The following is a 12,397-nucleotide window of genomic DNA, read 5'->3' as shown; positions in this document are numbered from 1 at the left end:
AAATTGTCCTGATCCACCAGCTAATGGTGCTGAGGCGTCGGTTATTGCTCGAGTCGAGGCTCAACGGCACTCATGGGTCACCAAAGATCGCAAGGCACGCTCAGAATTGATTTTGTCCATACATCCATCTCAACTGTCACACGTACGTAATCTGGAAACTTCACATCAGGAATGGGTGAAATTAGAGTCTATATATGCCTCTAAGGGCCCAGCTAGAAAGGCTACTCTTCTCAAGCAGCTAATTCTCCAGCGCATGACAGATGGGAGCGATGTGAGGGATCATATGTTTAAATTCTTCGATTGTGTTGACAAGCTTAATGCTATGGAAATCGAGATTAACAATGATTTACTATCAATTATGTTGTTGTACAGTCTTCCGACTTCATACTAGAACTTTCGTGTCGCAATTGAATCAAGAGACGAGCTTCCCAAGGTTGATGCTTTGAAGGTGAAGATATTAGAGGAGTATGATGTTCGTAATCAAGTCTCCTCAAGCAATGTGGACTGTAATATGGCGGTCAAATTCAACCCCAAAATAAGGAGGAATAAACCTACAGGTAAAGATAAGCCCTCTGTAGATAAGTCGAGTGATATCCACTGTTTTGTATGCGGAACACCGGGATTCAAGAGTCCAGACTGTCCAGTGTGCCATCCTGATCGATTTAATAAATCAAAACAAGCTGCGTCTCGTTCGAAGATTGCGGGCGCTGCAAATGCTGTTGACGATTCCTATCTGGCCTGCCATGTTACTCTAGAGGAGAGTTATCAAGCTGTCAATTCGTCAATGGACAGTCACCGTTGGATTTTGGATAGTGGGTGTACAGCCCATCTTTGTGGAAACAAGGAGATGTTCATTGTCCTGGATTCATCCACAAAGGGTAAACTAAATCTGGCCAGTAATGGTTCGACATCGGTGGAAGGAAAGGGAGTAGTAAAATTACCTATTTCCCATATTCAAGGACGCAAAGACATTGAACTTCAGAATACCCTGTTTGTACCAGATTTGAGAACTAATTTAATGTCTGTTGCCAAGGTAGCATATAAGGTCAGAGCTGTTGTTTTTACCAAGGATCATGCTGTGGCTGTAGATTCGGAAGGCAACATAAAATTGAAGGCTGATCTTCAAGGCGACTTATACATCATCCAGGAGGAATCCAAGTTTGCTGGTGTAACCACAACACATAATATACAATGTGCTTCGTCTGCACTGTTAATGCAGTACAAGCGCCTTGGTCACCTGAATGTAAATGATTTAATCAACCTACTCTCTGATCTTGGCTTTCCAGCACCATCCAAGGCTGAGACTGAAGCAGTAAGACGGTGTGAAACATGCTTAAAGGGAAAAATGACAAATTTGCCTTTTTCTTCGAGTGGGCCACCAGCCAGACAGCTTCTCCAGATTGTGCATAGTGATGTTGTAGGTCCTATGCGAGTTCCTGGGACAAATGGGGCAAAATGGTTTGTCACCTTCATTGATGACAGTTCACGTTTCTGCGAAGTATATTTCCTAAAGCATAAGAGTGGTGTCACTGAAGCATTTAGGCTGTTTAAAAATCTCGTAGAAAATCAGACAAACTTAAAGATAAAGTCTGTGCAGTCTGATAGAGGAAAAGAGTACGATAACCATGAATTTGACTCATTGTTAACCAGTTGTGGAATTGAAGGCAGGTACTCAGAGGCTCGAACCCCTCAGCAAAATGGGTTAGCTGAGAGGATGAACCGCACCCTTTTGGACGTGGCGAGATGTCTCCTCATCGAGTCGGGGCTACCACCTAAATTCTGGTCTGATGCTGTCGCAAGTGCTGCCTACATACGAAAGCGTTCCTCAACAAGTGCCTTAAATGGTTTAATTCCATATGAAAAATGGACTGGATCGTCACCAACGTTGTCACATATGAGGACCTTTGGCGCTGAAACATTTGTCCTTGACAAGGATCCAACAAAAGATAAATTTGCTGCAAAGGCCATCAAGGGTATTTTTGTTGGTTATCCTCGTGAAGATCAAGGCTACAGGATCTGGATTCCTGAAACTACCAAGGTGGTAGTTGCCAGGGATGTACGCTTTGTAAGAGAGCCAGAGCTAACACACAATTTCCATGACGCTAACGTCGAGACATTGATTTTGCCACGTGACGATGAGGAACAATACCCGAGGGCGAGAAACTCAAGTGTCAAATCAAATGATAGTTTGAGTAAAGTCTCAAACTCCGCATCATCAACTAGAGGTAGTTCATCTGCTTCACCTGCGTCGAGTTCATCGTCGAATGTACTGGCAACTCCAAGACGTCATGATGCTCAACAGGTTCTAGAAGATATCAGACGTGCCCCAGGTCGCCCAAGTTTGGTTCGTACAGGCCGTCCAGGTCGACCACACAAGGTCTATAGGACAGTGAGCAGTGCTCCAGATGGACGGGCCGGTGGCTTGCCTGACATTGTTGATGTTGATGACGATGTCTTCGAAAATGTAGTCGAGGAGTTTGTCGATGCTGAGTCATCGTTCCTGGATAATTTTGCTGGCGCAGCTGAGGTAGACATCAATGAAGCACTATAACATGAGGACAGAGCTGAATGGACCAGAGCTATTATAGATTAAATTGAGAGTCTTGTGTCCAACAACACCTTTCAAATTATTAAAAAGGATGATTCTCAGAAGACAGTTGGATGTCGGACAGTTTTGAATAAATAAGTATAACCCCGATGGATCAATTGCGCGCAGGAAGGCCCGAATTGTTGCCAAGGGTTATAGCCAAAAGTATGGAGTCGACTATCAACAAACTTTCGCTCCAGTGGCTAGGATGGACTCTATAAGACTGCTATTCGCATTATCAGCGCAATTGAACTTGAAAGTTTGGCAGATTGATGTAGTTACGGCCTTCCTGAATGGCCACCTAGAGGAGAAAATTGTCATGGATTTACCTGACATGCTAAAATTCTCGCTGAAATGCATTATTGCAAAGAAATCTACTCCGCTAGAAGTGAGGCAGCGAGCTGAGGTTTTTCTAACTGATCTACAAGCAGGCGGAAATGCATGCAAATTAAACAAGGCCCTGTATGGACTAAAACAGGCTGGAAGGCAATGGAACAAGTGCTTGGACGAGACCTTGAAAAATATCGGCCTCCAGCCAACCAAGGGAGAACCCTGCCTGTATCAAATTCGTGAGGATAACAAGATCGCCTTGTTACTGATCTATGTCGACGATTTGTTAATCGCCTCAAATGACGATGGCCTTGTTGGTCAAATCAAACGTCAACTCATGGAGAAATATGACTTGAAGGATCTGGGCCTCGCCAAAAATTGCCTGGGCTTGGAGATTTGCCAAGGCGACGAGGAGATTAAGCAATCACAAAAGGGATATGTGATAGGTTTACTTAAGAAATATGTCATGGAGAATTGCAACCCAGTGAGTACTCCCTCTGAGCTCAAGAGGAAGGAAGAAAGACCTGAGAAGACACACGAGGCACATGATGCCTATCCCTATCGTGAAATAATTGGCGCCCTGATGTATTTGGCTACCTGTACTAGACCTCATATCACCAATACTGTCTCAAGGCTGGCGCAACACAATAATAACCCAACCAAGATGCACTGGGTTGCTACCAAAAGGGTTTTGAGATACCTAGCCGGGACAAGCGAGCTTGGATTGAGTTACAGGACTCCAGGAGGAAGTCTGATTGGATACTCTGACTCTGACTGGGGAAATTGCAGTGTAGATCGCAAATCTTATTCAGGCTATATGTTTCTGCGCGCTGACGGAGCTATTTCATGGAAATCCCAAAAACAACATACTGTGTCCCTATCATCCACTGAGGCGGAGTACATCAGCCTCTCTGAGGCGAGTAAAGAAGCAGTTTACCTTCACAATCCCGTAATTGAGCTAAATATCGAGGGTCTGAAGGATATAACCCTATATGTTAGCAATCGTGGAGCAGAGTTGCTAGCCAGTAACCACATGTATCATCCTCGAACGAAACACATCGACATCCGTTTTCACTTCATAAGAGAAGTGATCAATCGTGGATATCTGAAGCTGGAGCACGTGCCAACGGCAGAGATGACAGCAGATTACCTAACAAAACCTCTATCAAAGGTCTCGCACTGGAAGTGTGTGAAAATGAGTGGACTAAATTAGATAAATCAAGCATAGGCTATCTAAGACTCTATTGATGGGGGGAGTGATTATCGAATTCTTTTTGATTTTTTTATTATCATCTATATATTTTTTTTGATGTGAAACATCTATAGGCGGACTCCTAAACCGAATCGTTGGCGTGGCGATACTTGCCGTGGCGAGCAATCGCCACGCTATACTAAGGTATGCCTATCTATATTCTGTGTAGTAGAGTGTACGGTGTGGCTTCTCACTCAGTTCGACGTTGTTGTTTACTACGGTACACATAACCTGCGTTTTATTTAATTTTTCATTTTAATTTTTGACAATAAAATATGTGTGACAGTGATAACTCAGAAGATCAAAGTGATCAACCTTGTGCAAAGAAAGTAAAACTACACTATGGTATACTACCAAGTCATCAGTAAGTAGATCGTATTTTTCAAGTCCCCATGAATGTAATTATTATATTTTTATATTTAATTAATTATATTCATATTAATCATATTAATAATTTATATAAATTATATTAATATTATCTTCAATTAAGTATTCTTTTATTATTCATGAAGGAATTAATATAGAAAAATTTATTAATACAATTTATATTTGCAAATCTTTAGTCATATATTGCAATAATTAACTAAGATTTGAGTTCATGAGTATATTGAAGCCACACTTAAAATTTTTTTTTTTTGTGTGTTTTAATATCATATTTTTTTAAATATTTCAGTTCCCAACAACCATCGCAGGGATCACAACATATTCTTATTGAAACTGGACGCCACCCTGCTCATTCAAACACAAGGCATACTATCAATCTTGTGTAAGACTTTATTAATCGAATAGTATCAGACTATTTTTATTTTTATCTTAGATTTTATTAACATATTTATATTTTTTTAAATATAAATGTGTGTTTATATTTTTTAATATGGAACAACAATAGATGCTGTATTTGTGAGCTATCTTGATGATGTTCCGTCCAATATTTTTGTAACGTACTTTAGTTATCATCGACCAATCGTCACAGTAATACCGGCAGAGGAAACATCAAATATAACTATTACTGAAATCACGAATGAAAATATTTAAATTGTGGCCACTTGATATTAATATCGAACTTTTATATCACATGTAAATAAATATTTATTAAATAAAGTTACCATGTTCTGTAAGAAATTCGTAATACTTCATTTTTCCATTAGGCCATATTTAATTCCTGTAATAATATCATCTTATATGCATATTATTTGTACACACATGATGTTTCACATCTGCCAGGCGTCCCATTTTTGTTTGTTAAATTGGCTCTAAATTGAGGGAACGTGTTACAGTCTAACATGAGTTTAATTCGAATTCAATTTGTACGCCATTTTTGCCAAACGTCTACGTCACTTGTTACAACACACCTGACCCCTGGCATCTTTTTTGAGCACAGTTAATATGTATGTGCCGTGAGAGAACCACGGAGAAAACCACGCGTTGTTCTGTATACTACGATCAAATATTAGATCCATTTATTATAACGTGGTAATTAAAGAATCGTAATTAAGAGATGTCGATTCAAGTATAATTTTATCTAAAATACCCTCTACAGCCTACCAATCCTAACAATAATAATAATGAGAATCGAAATAGAAAGAATAATGTCAATAGTCAGCGTTGGAGGGGTTCTGGGAAATACCACTGGGGGAAATGATGCCGCTGGGTGAAGGGGGAAAAAAAGGTACTCACTCGACTGGTGACACTTTTCCAAGGTTCCGGGGTTTTCTTCTCCTCTCTGGGTGTTTTAGGGGTGTCCACCCTTTTCCTGGGGTCCAACAGGGTTGACTCGGGTCCAGAAGAGCCTTTCTTCAAACTCTGAATATCATGGGTCACTTTGTTACACACTATCTTCCGATCGATTGGAATATTAATTCTTAGATAACGCACTGATTCTAGTGACAGCTTAGCGACGAGTGTCGATCGATGGGACACTTGAGGATCTCCTGGATCTATTCTGGAGTCCTCGGTCCCCATTCGTCCCTTTCCGGTGACGTAACGTCCGCATCCCACTGGTCCACCGATCGATGCTTGTGGGTATCTTCGGCGGCCGAGGGGCAGCGGGGATACGCAATACGCAACATGCGTGTGCGTCCATTGTCCGCATCCGAGCGGCGAGTAGTGGACTGCGGCGGGGGGGACGACCTACGTCATCCACTCCGTCGATGAAGACGAAGCGCGGTGAGTAGGGGATTGCGGGAAGGAGGGGGTTGACTACGTCATCTTATCCCCCAGTGGTGGTTCTTCCGGTAGTTGTCGCGCTGTCCGAGCGCGACGAGTAGGGGAATGGGGGAGGACTTTTGTAGAAATAAGTTCTCCAACGGTAAGCGGCGTAATGGGGAATATTCGGAATATAGGGGTCGCGGGGGGAGAGCAACATAGACGGATATGTAGCCTCGTCACAAATTTCATCCGGGAAAGGACAATATTGTCAGAGTTGCCTTTATCAAAACCGGTAATGGAATTTTGCAAAAGAATTTAATGGAAATTGCTCCACTCCCGGTTTCGTTAAACAATGTCGGTGAGAAATGAAACATGTATGCAACGGGGGCATGATTATTTAGATGACATTATTTTTGAAGTGAAAACTTCTTATGGCGCGTTGGGCACTTTTGTGGGTGAGCATTTTCTCGTTTTTTATATTGTATTTCAATCATTTTTTCTTTCGATGGCAACGCTCTCAACGGGGGGAGCATGTTACACACGAGAATATTTTGTATTCGTTATGGTTTTATTCTAATTTGTTTATCAAATATTAAGTGATTAATAATTTCAGTTCATTATTGTCTTTACTTTTATTTTAATCTGAAAGGAGAAATAACGTCTTAACAACAGTTGATTTTTAACCCAACCTTTCATAAATCTAACTAAACATTTTTATATTTTACTCATTACTTTAGCCACCCAGAATGTAAAGGTTGGGTAAGATGTGAAGGACCCATAAATCACCCACAATCGCCTCTTTGTTCCAAATTTTATCTGCATTCATTGTTCCCTTAATTCCTTTATTTTAAAAATCTAGAAAATAAATATCCAGAGTCGCCTTCACTCAAATGAAAACCACATGGCCCTTTTTTTGTATGTGTTGCTTCGAACTCGGACACGTTTCATTTTTCACTCCCACTTCAATTTTGATGCACCAATGGGGTGCACTATTCATAAGACCAACCCATTTTTACTTAGTGACACAATTAAGGAAAAAGGGGCACTCAAGTCAGTCCTCGCGCAATCCTCAAGGAAATAAGTCTTCCACTTCTTACCCAACCGAATTACATAAATGTACAAGAATCTGAATAAATTTTTGAGCCCTCTTTAATTCATAAATCGTGAGTGTATTTATTGTGAGCAACGTTTAATATAAAAAATAAAAAATAATAAATTTCAATCATTACATTGAGTCACTCAGGTGAATAAGTAGCCTGGGAAGCCACTTGGTGGCAACAATAGAGTTAATTTTCCTAATTCCCCAAAATTTTGAGATTCTCGGTAATTTTGTAAAAATTTATTAACTTCACACTTTAAATGCAGCGCCCTTTTAAACGCTAGCGCCAAACTTGTATTCTTGTAATGTAACTTTTGGTAAAACAGGAAGTTGTCTCCCTAGCTGAAGGAAGAGACAGCTGATATATACCTATGCGTCTACTAATAGTATTGTACACTATTGTAAACATATATATACCCCACGTGTTTCTCATTTTTTAGATAATTTTATTTAATAACGTGTTGCATTTGTTTAAGGATGTTAGGAAAGGGTAAATAAATGTTTGGGCACTTCTTTACTGTATAATTAATATAATCACTATTTAACGTACACCAACAAATACAATCTGGAGCGACAGTTCTACATTGACACCCTCTGGAAGCTATTACGGGTCTATACACATTATCATCAAGGTTCTTGACCCCACCACCTGCGGCGACACCTGAGGAATTGTTTTTTATTTGGGTCATGTGACCTCAAATTCGGGACAATTCCCTACCTCGCATATAAGAATCGTTCTTCTTCTTCTTCCGGATTCCTTCGTGACAACATCGCGAATATCTCAAGACACGTGCTCTAGGTTCTCTCTCATTGTTTTGATCAAAAATAATATTTGACCGTCGCTAGTAAATAAAGTGTACCACGTAAAATTAGCTTCTTATTAACCCGCGTTCAGTGGCATTGCACATTTGTTTAATAATAAAATAAAAAGTGATTCTAATTAGCAGTCGACACGTGTAGTGTTTCGTTGACCCTACCTATCATCCTCCCGGATCGAACTTCATCTCGCCCATCGTTAAAAAATATTCCCTACACCAGATCCCGCAATAAACATATAGTAACACTGTAGTATGCAAAAGCACTACAACAATGTTTTTATTAAATCTATTAACACTTTAGATTTGTTTTTTTTTAACACAATACCATAGCAGCAACACAAATCAAATGAAATATTTAAATAAAATGGCAGACAGGGTCAAAAATCCCACGCGTGGGAGTTTCATGGGCAACTCCCTCGCGCAACTACTGCTACGGCTAGAGCGCAGTGGTACGCGGAGTGGGGCAGTGGGAGACGTGTGGGTCTCGCATCTGGCATCATTATAAAATCTCATCTGTCGCGAGCCCACCAAAAAATGCTCACCCAAAAAAGTGCCCAACGCGCCATAAGAAGTTTTCGCTTCAAAAAAAGGGCAGGGGACACGAGAGGGAAAATTGGGTCTTGCCTAGCAATAAAAAAAGTTAAGACTCACCGTTAATGCAACAAAATTTATGGCATTTATTTCAGCTGACCAAGAAAAATACAAAAATATTTAATGAATTTTTAAGCCGAACGGTTACTGGGTGATAACGGGGTAAAATCAAGACTCTGAAGGGCCAATCCTTCATCATCATCATTGCCGCTTAGATCCAATTCCATCGCAATTTGATCAAGCTCTTTTTGGCGCTACGTTGGAGTGCATCGCACTTCGTAATCATCCTCGCGATTCCTTTGTTCTAGATTCGCGCCCAACACGACTACAACGGCCTCAATTTCCTCGATAGTTTTTCGCGGTTCTGGAACGAAAAAGAATACAAGATTAGGTTAAATCAATCTGATATAAAAATTCGTAGGATTGTTTGATTGAATATTTCCTTGTAGGGGTTGAAGCCGCGGAATTGAATCGTCCATGCTGACCATCTTCACCGCCGCGCTCCAAGATTAAATTAATTACTGATGGAATGCTTGGAATGATCTCGATTGATGAATCCAATTCCATCATGGTCTCAGAGATGCTATCCTTCGATGCGTGGACCTTCGATCGATTTTTTCTTTCGGATTCGCGAGCTCTAAATTGTCCGTTTGTTTCCTTTTAGCAAATTCGCGGCGTTTTTCGCGGGCGATGAAGTCGGCCTTCTTTTTTTCCGCGAGTTTTAAACGCTTTTCGCGAGCCTGTAATTTTTTCAGATCCTTTTTCTTATCAATATAATTCTCTTGATTGAATACATCAAGATCTTGTTCTAACATATTAATCCACAACTTTTTTCCTCTGTGCTCACTTGCATGATTTCACTTGTTTTTTATTATTGACTTTCAGGATTTTAGAGTCACTTTGAGTGCTACCGGGTGATTTATAGCCCAATCGTCTGGTTGAGTTTTTCTTCTTCTTTTCAACCGTTTCGAGGCCAGGGTCAATATTTATGACAGGGCCTGTCGTGGAAATCTCATGTCGTTGGAGATTCACTTTCTTCACTATTTTTTCAATTGATTTTTTCTCATCACTGTTATGTGTCACTACACGATCACTAATTATCTTAATTCCATTTTTATTCGCGTTGTTTCCACAATATTTAGTTTTTTTGGGCTTAGAACTTCCAGGCTGATATCCTGATTGATAACTGGATTTTGGAGATGAGTTCACTTGACTTGATATCATTTTGACGTAAAAAACGTAAATGTAGTGACATGATCTCACTGCGTTCCTTGATGCATCCCTAGTCTAGAGGAGGCGCCAAGTTTTCCAAACTTTTTTGAAAATTTGACTTTGGTGGGGGGTGCTTTGAATACCTGATGAGGAAAGATGCTCGAGTTTTTCATTTTGTTCGCCCCCACCTGGTTTGCATTTGTTGGCTATTGAAAGTAAAGGTCAATTATTGGTCCATTTCCCTTGTTGTAGACCAATGTCTCCTCCCCCGCAGGGAGATAATATTCTTCCTCACACATCCTAAAGAAGTGACACCAACAGAGTTTTTCCCCCACGTTTGCTTTACATAATCTTGTGTGTTCTATGCAATCAAAAAAACCCATTGACTTCGATATTTTATACAATAAAACATCACTATTGTGCACAATTGCTTTGGTAACCACGGCCAAAGTTTTTGCATTTTTCGCATATTTCCTTTCATTTGATAAATTTGCGATTGCAATGCTCCGCAGTGATGGAGGATTATATCTCATTTGAAAATTTGATTCGCTTTCTTTATTAGATTCTGTAGGTTCTTCATTGTAGCATGCTTTAAAAGTTGTACACATGTCTGTGCCCCCATCTTGAGAGTTTAATTTATCCCTGTGATATCTGATATGGATTTTATTCCATGTTTCACCAAGAAATTTATATTTACATGTGCAAGAAGTATTAACAAGGAAATCTTCCACTTCACATTCCAATCCTGCCCCTCTCGCGATTTTCCGCGCTTTTGGTGGAATGCACAGGTCATCACTATCTTCACTGTCTAAGTCATCGTTATCTGTATATTTATCGACACATACTCGTACTCTTTTCTTTTTCAATGCCGTTTAACGAATAACAACAAACGCGTCACTCGAATTAACAAAAAAAAATTGGTATAGGAAGGCTGCATGGTAAGAGTAGGGGTAACGGGCAACATATAAAAAGCGCGAGAGTGGGGCGCATGTGTGACGCCGACGCCGCAGAACTCTCTGCGGGACAGATTGTTAGTTAAAAAGCTGGATATACATCCCGATCGATATGATGACACAGTGCACACTTTCACAGAGGTTTTCTAACTGACGGTTAGTTTTTCATAAAAAAAAAGCTTTCCGTCGCAAGCGTCTTTTTTGGGTCCCGCATCGCAATCGGCGACATCGACATGTCTACCGGTGCGACGACGGGTCCACAGTAAGTGCTGCCACCGTACATGGCAGCAGTTGAGATGCCCTTATGTGTCGGTAAAGACGAGGCTATTACCGTACATACTCCCGGCGGAAGCTGCGAAACGAATGTTCACTGGACAGTTGCGAAGCAGTGAAAAAACGTTGGACAAGGAATGTATAAGTTCGGTCGCGGGTCAGTCTTCATCTAACTGCCTCGCGACTCATACAAATAATCGATACAACTTAAAAACTAAGTCATTGGCAACATGCACAATCTGGTGATGTTGTGCTTGAATGTTCCATTTGTGGTTCTGATGGTTGCCACCGGAGCGATTCCGTCACTGCCAGGAAACACCTCAGTGATGACTCCCAGTGGCCATCGAGCACAAGTGAGGAGATCGTCCATCAAAAGCACCACTGACCACACCTTGAGTTCAGCTGTGCAATCTTGCCACTTGTGGCGAGTTTGCAGTTCGTGCAGATACTCCCTGTGCCATTTGTTGCAAAAGTCCTGTTTGGCCTTGGTGATGAAGTTATAAATGGACAAGCGATTAACTGCAACTGAGGAAAAAGATCTTTCGGGTAATTGATTGAATGGACGACCAATAAGTAAATGTGCTGGGATTATAGCTATGGCTCATTGGGATCAGCCGAAAGAGCACACAACGGCCGGGAATTCAATATTGATTCAATTTCTATTAACAGAGTAGTTAATTGCTCATAGGTTGTGACGGAATTTCAAGCCATCCCGTCACATCCGACTCCGAATAACAAAAGGGTATTTATTAGACTAAGAGAGAGAGAGAAAGAGAAACTACTAGAGACCACCGAGCTACCTTCAAAATCCGGGAAACATCGTAATCCAAGCTACTAGTATTTCGCGATTAGAATAAATAAAAGCTACATTTTCGCAATAGAAATGGATTAGAGCTAACTGCTACCTAAATCCGGCGGAATAAACCTCGCGGAAAACCGGAATTAGATCTAACGGTTGCTACCTAATGAGTATTATGTTTTAGAGACTTTGGGCAGCAAGAAAAGCCGCTTCACGGCAAATAAAATGGTGAAAAATAAGAGGATAAAATGAAAATCACGGATTAGCTTACCGTTTGAGAAAATAAGTATAAAGTTTTGAATTAGAGACAATATTATTGAGCTGATATCTGGAGG

The 12,397-nt window shown here is 40.6% G+C and overlaps 1 protein-coding gene across 1 annotated transcript; it reads right to left on the bottom strand.

Moving 5' to 3' along the window:
- Positions 1-2,599: 2,599 nt before the first annotated feature.
- Positions 2,600-6,131, bottom strand: LOC135169379 (uncharacterized). The gene is made up of 2 exons (XM_064134327.1): positions 5,847-6,131; positions 2,600-2,888 (listed from the first exon to the last, which is right to left on the bottom strand). The coding sequence occupies exons 1-2, from the start codon at positions 6,129-6,131 to the stop codon at positions 2,826-2,828; spliced, it is 348 nt and encodes a 115-aa protein (XP_063990397.1). The 3' UTR covers positions 2,600-2,825.
- Between the last annotated feature and the right edge of the window lie 6,266 nt (positions 6,132-12,397).

The sequence above is a fragment of the Diachasmimorpha longicaudata genome, chromosome 14 (genome assembly GCF_034640455.1).
Source record: "Diachasmimorpha longicaudata isolate KC_UGA_2023 chromosome 14, iyDiaLong2, whole genome shotgun sequence".
Lineage (NCBI taxonomy): Eukaryota > Metazoa > Arthropoda > Insecta > Hymenoptera > Braconidae > Diachasmimorpha > Diachasmimorpha longicaudata.
This window is presented reverse-complemented; position numbering and strand designations above follow the sequence as displayed.

Excerpts from the sequence above, each read along its gene's own strand:
- LOC135169379 (XM_064134327.1), bottom strand. The coding sequence starts at position 6,131 with ATGGGGACCGAGGACTCCAGAATAGATCCAGGAGATCCTCAAGTGTCC. Across the intron at positions 2,889-5,846 it reads GGAAAAGTGTCACCAGTCGA|GTGGCCATTCAGGAAGGCCG; the intron begins GTGAGTACCTTT and ends TTTCTCCTCTAG.